This window comes from Pelobates fuscus, chromosome 9 (assembly GCF_036172605.1).
Source record: "Pelobates fuscus isolate aPelFus1 chromosome 9, aPelFus1.pri, whole genome shotgun sequence".
In the NCBI taxonomy this organism is placed as follows: domain Eukaryota; kingdom Metazoa; phylum Chordata; class Amphibia; order Anura; family Pelobatidae; genus Pelobates; species Pelobates fuscus.
The window spans coordinates 71,273,020-71,286,802 of NC_086325.1; the positions used below are offsets into that span (position 1 = coordinate 71,273,020).

At 39.5% G+C, this 13,783-nt stretch overlaps 1 protein-coding gene across 1 annotated transcript in view; it reads left to right on the forward strand.

Annotated features, from left to right (window-relative positions):
- The window catches only part of ATRX (ATRX chromatin remodeler), a 131,945-nt gene that overhangs the window by 71,503 nt on the left and 46,659 nt on the right, over positions 1–13,783 (forward strand). The window contains exons 18-19 of the mRNA XM_063432062.1: positions 20–166; positions 1,231–1,408. Coding sequence (XP_063288132.1) covers positions 20–166; positions 1,231–1,408 — 325 coding nt within the window. The remainder of the gene's footprint in view (positions 1–19; positions 167–1,230; positions 1,409–13,783) is intronic.

Here is a 13,783-nt window from a genome sequence, read left to right on the forward strand (position 1 = left end):
TCCCTTTACATATGTTTAGGTGGTCAGTTTTCTTCATACTGTACTCCTGAATGACAAGTTGGAGTTTAGCACAGCTATCGTGGTGTGTCCCCTAAACACAGTCTTAAACTGGATTAATGAATTTGAGAAATGGCAAGAATGCATGGAGGATGAAGATAAGCTAGAGGTTTGCCCTGTGTATTTTAGTACAAAGTTTTGTTCCGTAAAAAAAAAAAAAAAATCTAGCTAGCTTTAAAAAAAATAAAAAAAATAACTGGTTATTATTTATTGACTTCACAATAAGAAGGCATGCCACTTCAATTCTAAAACACACGAAGCATAATGACAAACAATTAAACTAACCTTTTGAAAAACCTAAACCTTTATTGATCTATACATATACTTGCATATCTGTTGGTGTGTGTATTTTTGGTTCTACAAGCATTTAAAATAACATTTAGATAACAATAAGGCCTGCAGTGTTGTAATCAAGATCTCTTGGACGTGCTTGCAGTTCATGTCGATCTCGTAAATCTGCTCTATAAAGCTTTCTGCAGTCTAGTTTTCAAATTCATAAAAATTTATTGGGGCATGACTCTATTAACCAGATCCTCGTTTAAGCAGGTAAAGTTGCTTTCATGTCATGAGACTGGTGCATTAAAGGGACACTTGCATGAAGAGTGTACCCTATTTTTTAAAATGTATTTATTTTTTGCCAAAAATGCAGATTTCACTTTTATAAATTAAGCTTGTTGCACCCTCTGGTCCTGTTAGTTCATTGTTGTTTAGCTCAGTGGCAAGCACCTGAGTCCTGCAAAGATTTCTTATTGAGCGTAAGTGGAAATTCTCTAATTGTTAGCCACAGAAAGCCTGCCTCGGCTTGGGAAGAATGGGAATGTCTATGCATCCGGCAAGACAGCTATAGATTTTGCAAGCTGTTTTTATGTATATTCCTAGTGAAATAAATACATAATAAAATGCATGCATGTTTTCATTGGGGATAAATCTTCTAAACAGCATTGTTGTTTTTTTTTTTTTTTTGCATTGAACAATCCCATGAACAATTACAAAGACTCTTCAAAAGTCTAAACTATTTACTGCTAGTACTTAGTCAGGACCATTCAAATATGTCAAGGGCCTTTATTATATAATTAATTAATAAGGCCAGAAAACTTTTACTTTGTAAGTTGTTTGTGTACAGAATTGGACAGTCCTAATACCACTTAATCAAAAATGTTTTGTGATCATCAGGTCATTGAGCTTTGCACCATAAAACGTCCTCAAGAAAGGGGGTACATGTTGCAGAAGTGGCATGATGACGGAGGCGTTTTGATTATCGGGTATGAAATGTACCGGAACCTTACCCAGGGGAGGAATGTAAAGAGTAAGAAGCTTAAAGAAATTTATCAGAAGACCCTAGTCGATCCAGGTGAGGCATCTAGTCATTCTATTTTACTGTTCATTGTAAATATGATTGCAACTAGATGACTGATATATTTTAAAATATATGTTTCACTGTTAACAATTGTTTACCAGATCTCAAGTTTGGGGGGGGGTTAGGGGGGGTTTGTAGTTCTATTATTGTGCATTGATTTTTACAAAACAAACATGGGCACACCTTTTTAAATTGCACCTTCATCTGCACAGTATGTCCAAATCAATACATTTTCTTCAGCCAAATAAATACACTTCAGCTGGAAAGCTATTCAATGCTCCCACTACCTTCTCAGTAAAGTAATACTTCCTGATATTATTTTTAAACCTTTGCCCCTCTAATTAAAAACTGTCCTCTTGTTGTGGTAGTTTTTCTCCTTTTAAATATAGTCTCCTGCTTTACTGTGTTGATACCCTTTATGTATTTAAATGTTTCTATCATATCCCCACTGTCTCGTCTTTCCTCCAAGCTATACATGTTAAGATCCTTTAACCTTTCCTGGTAAGTTTTTATCCTGCAATCCATGAACCCGTTTACTAGCCATTCTCTTACTCTCTCTAAAATATCATGGCTGTAGTTGGTCTGTTACATCATTCCATTTTTGTTTGTATAGTCCTGATTATGAGAATTTCCAGAGGTGTTACGGTGGACAAAAAAACACTGACTTCAATCTTTAATATTCCTCTATTAACAAAGTAAAAATGATTTGGTAGGTGAGAGTCCATTTAAATGGCTGCAGGTTAAAAAACAATGCAATATTTGAACCTATGTTATGAATTGAAAGTATATATTTTGATATTATTTTTGGACATTGTGTAATGTTTGATTTTTCTTTTTTCTTCGAGAGCAACTATTTGACCTTCAGGAGAACTTGAAGTTTGTTTTCTTTAGTGTTGTGCATTTTAGATTGAGTCCAACATTGCACAACTCAGCCACCTAAAGCAGACATAACGCACTGTTACCGTCCAGTAGTTTCTGGCCACAGCACACAGGGCTGAAATGCAGCTGTGCTATTATTTGCATCTGGTTATGGTGGTGAGTCAGAGCTGGCAATGAATCTGGTTGCCAGTAAAAGGCGGCCATGAAGTGTTGCTCTGGCTCACTGCTGTGACTTTAAATAGGAAAACATTAGTTTGCCGAGAACCATTTTAATTAAAAACATGAAAGTTTGGGGGGTGGGGGTGGCAAGGCTTCATTAAAGATTTGGGTTTATAGTGTGTATACATTTGTAGTGTGTTTGCATATGTGTGTACATTTTAGTTTGTCTAGTGTCTAGGGCTGTCACATGTTTATAAAATGTAAAAGCAAAGCTGATTGATTTTTTTTCTTTATTTATGATATTTTTCCTTTTTGACATTTTAACATAAAAAGGAAGTACAGAAAGGAGAAACATAGACATTAGATCAGAGAGGCTGCATTTCCAAATAGTATAAAATTGTTAGACAACCACAATACACACAAGAATATCTTGTAATTTTAGTGTTGGTCAATAGCTTGTCGGGTGTCCCAAGTGCCAGCCTGGGGTGGTGGGGTGTACATTGTTACACATGTTCAGGGAAATACCGTGTTGGCTGAAGAACGGTGAGGACCACGTGAGTCTGTGATCGGAAGTCCACCACCATCGAGCTTAATAGCAGGCTTAGGGTGGGTACACAGATGTATGCTTTAGAATGCGAGCTATAGGTGTGTTGATAGCTGGAGCAAGACCACGTATGTATTTAGTGGTTTGAGGATCCTTGGCTCCTGTAGCCCGTAGGGTATGATAGGAGGATGCGCCGCCCTAGTAAGCGGTCGGTAGTTTCAGTTCAGCTACGTACAGGGAAGTGTGCGTAAGTGTTAGCGATTAAAAGTTGGTAGTTGAGTAGAGAGGCAGATACTGGGGGGAGAAAGGGTTTTTGGTAGGGATCTAGGTCAGCAATGCGGAGTCGGGTATAGGGGTGATGGGGTGTGGGGGGGGAGACAAGGAGGGGAGAGCAAGAGAAGGGGAAAAAGTTTATAAAAAAAGAAGAAAGGGGAGAGAAGGGCGGATTTGAGTGATCTCTCATTAAGGGCCTCGCTGGGGTTCCCGCCACACCCCCTCCAAGGATGACTATTCATATGGGAAGTGGAAATTCATACAACCAGTGTTCCCATATTTTATCTCAGTGTTTAGTGGTATCGTGAACAAGAGCAGAGTTTTTCCATTTTCATGGCGTTGTTTATTTTGCGTTTTATCAAGTCAAGAGAAGGGACATCTGGACTAGCTAGTGCTAGTTTGGCGACTAGTTTGTTTTGGGCACGTGTGGAGTGTTTTTGAGGCGTCTAGAGGATCCACAGCTATGGGTCCATCGGTGCAGTACCTGGTATGTGAGCTGCGCTACCTGTTGCCACAATGTCGCTATGTGAGTGCATTCCCACCACAAGTGGATGTATGTGCCTTGGCCTGTCTATTCGGAATGAACCCCACTTGGTCCGGATAGCCGTGCATAGAAAAGCTCCGATGTCCCTGGATCCCGAGCCGTGATCGGCATTAATTTTTTTAGCCTTCTTGCCCATGGTGTAAGGCACTCAGGAAGCGTTGGGTGGCTTGTTAATTGTGCCGTGTGTCACCAATATTTAGCGTTAGGGTGGATTTCTTAGCAGAGCTACTGCAGGATGCGTCCTACTCGCTCGGGGTGCTGGCTCCGCACCCCTGCCCATAAGATTTTAGTCGAGGTCACCGATTCTTTGTTTAGGGTGAAGTAATCAGAGATGGTCGGCGAAGTAGACTCCTGAATAAGAGGGTTATGTAGTAACAATGGGTTCAATCGCCAGGACCACCTTCTGGATGTCTGGTAATGTGAGAGTGAACGTGATGTCGGCATTATCATACCATGTGATGGAATCAATGGATGCAGATCTGACCATTGGGATCAGGGAGGGGGGAAATTAAAAACATGTCGATGCTAGAGTGGGACTGATGCAGGTGGGGGGAAAAAAAATGTATAGTCCCGAGAGGCTGGGTGTAGGGATCTCCACACGTCGACGAGACGTGTCTGTGTGAGAAAAGGTTTGTCAGATTTGGCAGGGGTGGACTGGAGTCTCAGGGCTCTTTTGATCACTGAAAACAATCTTGGACACCTGTGATAATTAGTTTGCCAGGTGAGCCCAATTTAATGAAAAACTACTAAAGGAGGGTGTAACACATTATTAAGCAGAGCACAATTTTCATGCAATATGCGGAAGAAAAAGGATCTCTCTGCTGCCGAAAAGAGTGAAATAGTTCAATGCCTTGGACGAGGTATGAAAACATTAGATATTTCACGAAAAGGCACCCAGACCACTTCAGCTTAATTAAGTCGTCTGGGTGCCAGGTCCATCTAGGATTAACCCTTTCTGCTGTAAACATAGCAGTTTCAGAGAGAGTGCTTTCCTATGAGACTGGCTGAACGCGCGCGCATTCAGCCAATGACTGGAAAGGAGTAGCAGAGTCCCCAGTGCCGAGGGAGGCCGGCACGGGGAAAAAAAGGTAAGGGATTAACCCCTTCCTTCCCCCTAGAGCCTGGGGGGAGGGGGGCCCTGAGGGTGAGGGTGGACCCAAGGACCCTATAGAGCCAGGAAAAAGTGTGTTTTCCTGGCACTATAGTGGTCCTTTAAGCGTGATCATCGCACTATTGAGAGATTTGTGGCTGATTCAGAGCACAGACAGGTTCATGCATCGGATCAAGAGAGCAGCTGCTAAAATACCATTACATAGCAGCAAACAGATATTTGAAGCTGCTGGTGCCTCTGCAGTCCCACGGACATCAAGGTGTAGAGTCCTCCAGAGTATTGCAACTGTGCATGAACTTTCTATTCGGCCACCACTAACCAATGCTCACAAGTAGAAACTGCTGCATTGGGCAGAAAAATACATGAAGACTAATTTTCAAACAGTCCTGTTCACTGATGAGTGGATATCAGCACGGTTTTATGAAGCACAGGTCGTGTCAAACTAACTTAATTGCATTCTACGAAGAAGTAAGTAGAAGTATAGATCAGGGTGTTGCAGTGGATGTAATCTTTTGGACTTTGCCAAGGCGTTTGATACAGTTCCACACAGAAGATTAGTGTTCAAACTCAAGGAAATCGGTCTAGATGAAAATGCTTGTTCTTGGGTAGAACATTGGCTTAAGCCCTTAAGGACCAAACTTCTGGAATAAAAGGGAATCATGACATGTCACACATGTCATGTGTCCTTAAGGTGTTAAAAACAGAGTACAAAGAGTTGTCGTTAATGGTAAATTTTCAAGCTGGACAGAGGTGGCAAGTGGTGTCCCGCAGGGGTCTGTTCTGGGACCCCTTCTATTTAACATGTTTATAAATGATCTTGAATACAGCATTGAAAGTCATGTTTCAGTGTTTGCAGATGACACAAAACTTTGTAAAATAATACAATGTGAGCAAGATATTACTTTGCTGCAGAGGGATTTAGATAGACTGGAGGACTGGGCACTCAAATGGCCGATTAAATTTAATGTTGAAAAATGCAAAGTTATGCACTTCGGCGTAAAAAATACACAAGCAACGTATACCCTTAATGGAAGCGAATTAGGGATAACACACGAAAAGGACTTGGGAATTGTTATAGACAACATACTATGCAACAATGTGCAATGTCAATCAGCAGTGGCCAAGGCCAGTAGGGTATTGTCATGCATGAAAAAGGGCATTCATTCTTGGGACGAGAATATCATTTTGCCTCTTTATAAATCACTGGTAAGACCACACATTGAATATGCTGTGCAATTTTGGGCACCTGTTCTAAAGAAGGATATTATGGCACTAAAAAAAGTGCAGAGGTGGGCTACAAAATTAATAAAAGGAATGGAACATATCAGCTATGAAGAAAGGTTAACAAATTTAAACCTATTTAGTTTAGAAAAACGTTGCCTGAGAGGGGATATGATAACATTATACAAATATATTCGAGGCCAATACAAACCATTGTGTGGAAATCTATTCACAAACCGGACTTTACATAGGACACGAGGTCATGCGTTTAGACTAGAAGAAAGAAGATTTCGTCTAAGGCAAAGGAAGTGTTTTTTTACTGTAAGAACAATCAAGATGTGGAATTCTCTGCCTGAAGAAGTGGTTTTATCAGAGTCCATACAGATGTTCAAACAGCTACTAGATGCATAATTGCAAAAACAGAATATTCAAGGATATAATCTTTCAATGTAGGGTAATAACTGCTTGATCCAAGGATAAATCTGACTGCCATTCTGGGGTCAAGAAGGAATTTTTTTCCTAGCTTGTTGCAAAATTGGAAATGCTTCAAACTGGGTTTTTTTGCCTTCTTTTGGATCAACAGCAAAAAACAAATGTGAGGAAGGCTGAACTTGATGGACGCAAGTCTCTTTTCAGCTTTAACTATGTAACTATGAGTGCCGTGCAACCCTGGATGGTCCAGATGGATTGGGTAGTGGATGGTTGGTGGACAGCCACCCTGTTCCAACAAGGCTGCGACATCAGCAAGACTGGTGGAGTCATGTTTTGGGCCGGAATCATGGGAAGAGAGCTGGTCGGCCCCTTTAGGGTCCACGAAGGTGTAAAGATGACCTCTGCAAAGTATGTGGAGTTTCTAACTGACCACTTTCTTCCCTGGTACAGAAGGAAGAACTATGCTTTCTGTAATAAAATCATCTTCATGCATGACAATACACATCTCATGCTGCAAAGAATACCTCTGCATCAATGGCTGCTATGGGGATAAAAGGAGCGAAAGTCATGATGTGGCCTCCATCCTCCCCTGACCTCAATCCTATTGAGAACCTTTGGAGCATCCTCAAACAAAAGATCTATGAGGGTGGGAGGCAGTTTACATTCAAACAGCAGCTCTGGGAGGCTATTCTGACATCTTGCAAAGAAATTCAAGCAGAAACTGTCCGAAAACTCACTCGTTCAATGGAGGCACAACTTGTGAAGCTGCTATCAAAAAAGGGTATGTTTAAATGTAACGCGATCTGTAAAAAAGTTAAAATGTTGTTATATGTTTGATTGAAATAGCTTTTGATTTCAGTAAATATGCTGCAATCACAACAAATGACAATTTTCAGTTCTTTGCAACCTATAAAGTGTTTTGAAACTTACTGTGCGTAATAATTTGGAACAGTGCATTGTAAGTTTATTTTTTTAAAAATACTGCTATCATTAAGAGGTTTGTTCAATAAAATGTAATTGTACTCTTAATAGTTGATAACATGATAATTATGCTGACTGTTATTTACATCAATTATTTAGGTTAATGAGAAAAATAGAATATGCATAATAATTTGGAACAGGGTGTAGGGATTTCTGCCAAGGAGGCCCCAATGTAGCTAGGTCAGGGCCTGGGGGGTGCAATATGTGTACAAGTCAGGACTATTGGTAGGTGTTTCATCCCTGTGAGTGGGTACTGATTATAAAATGTAGGGTTGTAGGGACAAACGGGCCCCCTAGCCAGCTCTCTGTGACTATGTGCATGTTTGCACAGTTGGGTCAATTAGCTTTTCAGGTTCTTGTAGAGGGGGCTATTGGGGAGTGAGCATAATGTCTAACCCCTGTAGGTTTAAGTCAAAAGAAGATAAGGGGGGGGAGGGGGGGGCTTTTACCAAACAAGGCAGCATTAGGGATAGGACAGGAACGGCCGTTGCATTAAGTAGTGTCCATAGCTCCAGGTTCCACTTTCAAGTGTTCGTGTGGGATGAGCACCATGGTGCCGATGGTGGTCTCTTCCAATGGGGCAGACTGAGTGGAAGGGGCCCTCCCCTTGCTTGTTCCTGGTTAGGCCTTGGGCGCCGCTTGTGGTGGATGCAGGTTGATGAAGTAATGGGATGCCGAGGTGGTTTGCGAAGTTGGACTTCTCTGCGGAGCGTGTAGGTCTGATTGTCCTTCCGCACCATGAGTTTAAACGGATGGCCCCACATATATTTCCATCCATGTTGGGTCAGAGAAGCGGTCAGAGGTTTAAGCTGTCTGCGTTTCCGCAGGGTGGATGGTGCCAAGTCCTGGAAGAAATGCAATTGCGGGCCTTGGTATGATGGTGGTTTGTCGCGGGCTGCAGCCATCAGCCTCTCTTTGGTTATGAAGAGTAGTAGCTTCACCATGTCCCTCGGCATAGCAGGGTTAGGCATTGGAGGGCGCAGTGCTCAATGAGCTCAATCTATAGTGAGCTCCTTCTCTGAGGCCTCAGGCAGGAGGGAGAACAAGATTTCCTTGGTAATGGGGAGGATGGCGTCAGGGGGAATTGTCTCGGGTAGGCACAGGATTCTGATATTGTGCCGGCGGGACCGGTTATTCTGGTCCTCCATGCATTCTTCCAATTGTACTATCTGGTCTTGCAGTGCGAAGATCTCTTGTTCTTGAGCCTGGGATTTCTGTGTAAGGCCAGAAATGTCCTGTTCTGTCTGTGAGGTGCGTGCCTCGTGGTCGTCTCTTAGGCCCGAGACGTGTCTCCAATTCTGCCGCCTTGTTGTCCGTAGATGTTTCCCAGAGTAGTTTCCACAGGTTGCCCATGGTGAGGCAGGTTGATGGGTCCTCAGAGACATCACTGTCCTCCGTGTCCGATATGTGTGAACCCTGGAATAAATACGGCTGCCCCTGTTCAGAATTCAGTGGCCACGATGTTTCGCAATTCGGGAGTTATTTCTGCTTCTTTTGGCCTCCCATGGTGGCAAATCGTAGGGTATCAATTTGTCTGTGTATATCGGTGTCAAAATCGGGTAAAAGTGCAGTATTTTTGGCTGATGGAGGCAGATTGTGTGCTCAAGGGAGAGGGAGCTCAGGACTCACACGTCCGTCTTCATTGGCTGTCAGACTCCACCCTCTTCTTTATCACTTTTAAAGTGTTTTCCTCAGTAGGTAAGGCAACTAATGTGTTTAGCATCATTGATTTGTTATTTAAACTGTCATTAGTTCTCTAACATTTTCATTCTAAATGAAGTTCTCAATATGGAATAGACTAGAGCAAGTAAGGATATTTTGTGGAGCATTGGCAAGCCATATCAAACGCTCTATGCGGATACCAGTGTATTTATATTTATATATAATCAATCTTACATTTGTATGTTGATAAATTTATATATATATGTATTACTGCTAAGCAAAAAAAGTTATTTGCCTTACATTTTTACCATTCAATTTTCTACAATTTAATTGTAACATGATCTAATGGGATCTTAGTTCCTACAAGAATTAGGTAGATTAATTTATTTTGGTTGGTATTTGTATTTAAACGCTAGGGTGTGTATATAATATATGGTATAGTTTAAAAAAAAAAAACTCTCTAAGGAACCTAATAACTACAGTTTGGTGTTGTGGTTCCTTTACCTTTAGCACCCTATGTTTGGCTACTGGTTTAATATCAAATAGTTGAATGGTTTAGTATAAACCAGAAAGACCACTCTCATCTGCATTATCGTTGTTAAATTTGTCTAAACTCAGGAGTACACGCTACAAAGAATGATGGGTAAGAGAAGGGGGGAGGGGGGGTGCCATGTGCACCACTTGCTGCCTGACACAGGGAAAACTGCCCTCTGTATGCTGCTATGCTTTATAAACTTGAGGTAATAGATTTCATTAGTAAATCACAGCATATGTCCTCTTATGTTGCTGTTAACAAAATGTTTGCTTTTAATATCTATCACATTTTGTATGTAAAGTTTTTAAGGTTGCAATAAAAACCAGTCATAGACTAGACATGGACTTTGAGACGTTCTTACTAGGCAATGTTACATAACTGAAAAGAGACTTGGCCCATCAAGTTCAGCCTTCCTCACATATGGTTTTGTTGTTGATCCAAAAGAAGGCAAAAAAACAAGTCTGAAGCACTTCCTATTTTGGAGAAACTAGGAAAAATACTTCTTGATCCCAAAATGGCAGTCCGATATCTCCTTGCATCAAGCAGCTATTACCCCACTAATTAGAAAATTATATCCCTGTATGTTATGATTTTGGAAGTATTTATCCAATTGCTGTTTAAACATCTGTATGGACTCTGATAAAACCACCTCTTCAGGGAATTCCATATCCTTATAGTTCTTACTGTAAAAAAAACCCTTTCCTTTGCTTTAGATGAAATGCGTGACCTCGTGTCCTATGCATAGCCCTGTTTATGAATAGATTTCCAGGTAATGGTTTGTACTGGCCCCAAAATATATTTGTGTAATGTTAGCATATCCACTCTGACGTGCCGTTTTTCCAAACTAAAGAGATTTAAATTTTTTAGCCTTTCTTCGTAACTAAAATGCTCCATTCCTTTTATCAATTTTGTAGCTCGTCTCTGCAATATCTTAATGGACAGAAGGCCTGCAGTGCCAGAAAGATCACAAGGGATAGTTTACTTACTAATGTAATTATATTATGCAGTGTAAAGTCCAAACTTGGTATCTTTAAATCATGAAGATGCACATGTGCCAAAGTTTTTTATTTTTTATTTTATTTTTGTGAATAGAATTTTGCCTATACAAACACCACAAAATGACCTGATCTGTAACCCTGACCTTGCTGTCAGTATCTGAAGTCATTAAAAAAATTATATATATATTTTTTTTAAAAGTGATCAATTGACTGTGCAGACTTAAATCTTTTGTGTTTTAGCTCCTCCTCCCCACCTCTTTCCACTGCTTGTTCCTGTTCAATATTGCAGATATGTGCTTCCCCTCTGGCTTAATAGAAAGTTGAAGGGTTTTGTTGTAGCTGCTTTGTAAACCGATCAAAAAAACATTTAAAGTTTTTTATTGTTTGTTTTTTGTGCGTGCAGTTTTTGCCACCTAGTAATATTTAGCTGTGTACAGAGGAGGTAAGATGGATTTCATTGTAACCCTCCTAATTGACACAAGCAACTCATTTTTCTGGTTTGTATTAGCAGTGTATAATTCATTTCTGCCAAGGCCAAGAAAATAACCTGGAGCTTGATTGCACTTGCCTTTGAATTCTATTTTAATAATGCATGCATTCATTTTTGCTTACTTGGATTTAGCACAAGCCTGAAGGCTTCACATTTTATGATTCCAATGAAGGAGTGCTTGAGAAATCTATGCGCTCTGTCATCTGTGCTCACTTGTAATCCAAAGTATCTTTCTTTTACTACTTTGCACGTCATAAAACAGGAAAATGCTTCCCTTCTCCGGAACCTTTGCTTGTGGGATTGTGTGAAGGAATAAAGAGCACAGCGTGATTCTTCTTAATGATTTAGTCCATGTAGCAGAGGCCTACATCTACTCACTGGGATGCCAGTTTGTGGTTAGTAGTTATCCGGTGCTAATGTTGCAAATATATTTCACTTTAACGCTACCACCTGGTGTAGAAACTGGTTTTGAATAAAGAGAAAATGGTTTTTCTACCACTTTGTGTGAATGTGGGAAATGCCACAGTCAGAAATCCATTTTAACCTTTTTTTTTCTAGATCGTGGTGTTTAAAACTTTGTCTAAATGTTTTCAAAAGCAGTTAACCTCTCAGAATTATCAAATCCGTTACCTGCGAGAATGAAAAATGGAAAGAATTACTTATTTTTGTTAATAATTAACGGAATAACTTTGCTAAATCCAAGTTTGTCTTAAGTAAAATGGTGTGAGAGAGGATCAACACTACATTTGAATTAATATTTAAACCAATCCAGCCTGCTTTTGAATTTAAGACAATCATGAGCTGTTACTGTGGGAAATTTGCAATGTTTGTGTGTGTAATATTTTTTTTATTTTTTGTGTGGCATTGTTTTAGAAGTTTTCCAAGATGCTGCTGGCATTGCATAATGTTTCTTTTCTTTTCCAATGCTCAATCTCCCCCCCCCCCCCCATTTTACAGACAACGGGTTAAGCTGGGTTATCAATATTTATACACAATGTGGCAGACTATTTCAGGGTAAAATTGCTAAGCTGGATTCTGCAGTATTTATGCCAAGTGCCCTATTGATGGCGTTTTCTGCTTTAACCGTGCTCTCACTCTGTCTAATGAGTGTAGGATTAATGAATCCTAAAAACAGAAACGTCTTTAATTTGAAGGATTTGCTTATTCATATTTTGCTTTCAGGAAGTTGGCGTATTATCAGACTTTTTGTTTTTCAACCACTTTTATACAATGAACAATATTCTATTTAACATGCTTAGCCTGCAAGTATACTAAAGTATTACCTTCAAGTGCCAGAGGAATGGTGTGGAAAAGAGTCCGTTTTTTGTTTCTGTGACTGATACATTTTTTATAGAAATGTTTATATTCTGCTAGAATATCTAGCAAATGTATAATTTAAATTTGCTAATTTAATTTTAACATTTACAGTTGTGCTATCTGCAGTGCACTGTGTACAACCATTCAATGCAAAAAAGTAACCCCTATGCACATGGTGGCTCTCGTAATTCACTTGTATTACAGAGGGTAACACTTTAAAGTCAAGTTTGATTTGCAATTTTGAAATGATTGCAACACTACATAATTAAAAGTTTAACAAAGTTAAACAAGTCAATTTTTTTAAACTTGTAAATGTCCTTTGAGTTCATAAAATTGTGTATTATGTATTAATTGATCACTCCAATTTCAATATATTTCCCATCGGTATGGTATGTCTGTTATCTGGCTTAACACTTCCATGTGAAGTTGCCTTTGAAATTATTAGGAGCCCAGTTCAGATCATTTCAGCTTGGCAGAATTTGCAAAAGGCTCCAATCTAAGCTCTGCCCAAATAATATTAGAAAATAGTTTTAACCAAGCTGCAACTTGGAGTTTAGTGCGCAAGTTACAACAGGTGTGTGTGAAGTTTGCTGTTTATTTCACATGAAATAATGGGTTATGCCATTAAAGAGACAGTTATTTGAAAATACATTAGGTGTTTCCGGTCTAAAGGGTAAATATTATGAACTCTAAAATGTACCTTAAACTAATTGACTCGCATGACCAAATCCTTAACATACTTGTTTCAAACTAAGTTTTTGTGTAGCTTTTTAAATATCCTGGTGGACAGTAAAATTTGTATAAGGCCACTTCGTCTAAGAATTGCACGTAGCTACTTATTAAAAATAAAATTAAAAAAAATTGTATATAATGTGGTTTGCATATTATAATGTGATCACACAAGCTATAGTATGCCCCATAACTTGTCTAGTACCATGTCATGTATAGTATTTGGTGATATTCGTTTTTTTTGGTAAAGTTTCCTTCCCTACTATATACTGGGTATTACATCACACATTTTTGCACTAGGTTTGAGAGACATTTGAAAGGTCAAAGCCTTACCTGATTTTAATACCAAATAAAATAATGCTTTTCTGGATTAGTGCTTTCATTTTATATCTACTAGTTTTGGCAAAATATTTTATCAATGGTATTGGTGTCAACACTGTCAAACCGTTCGGTTCAGTTATCAAGCATCTTATGACCATTCTAAGCACATGACC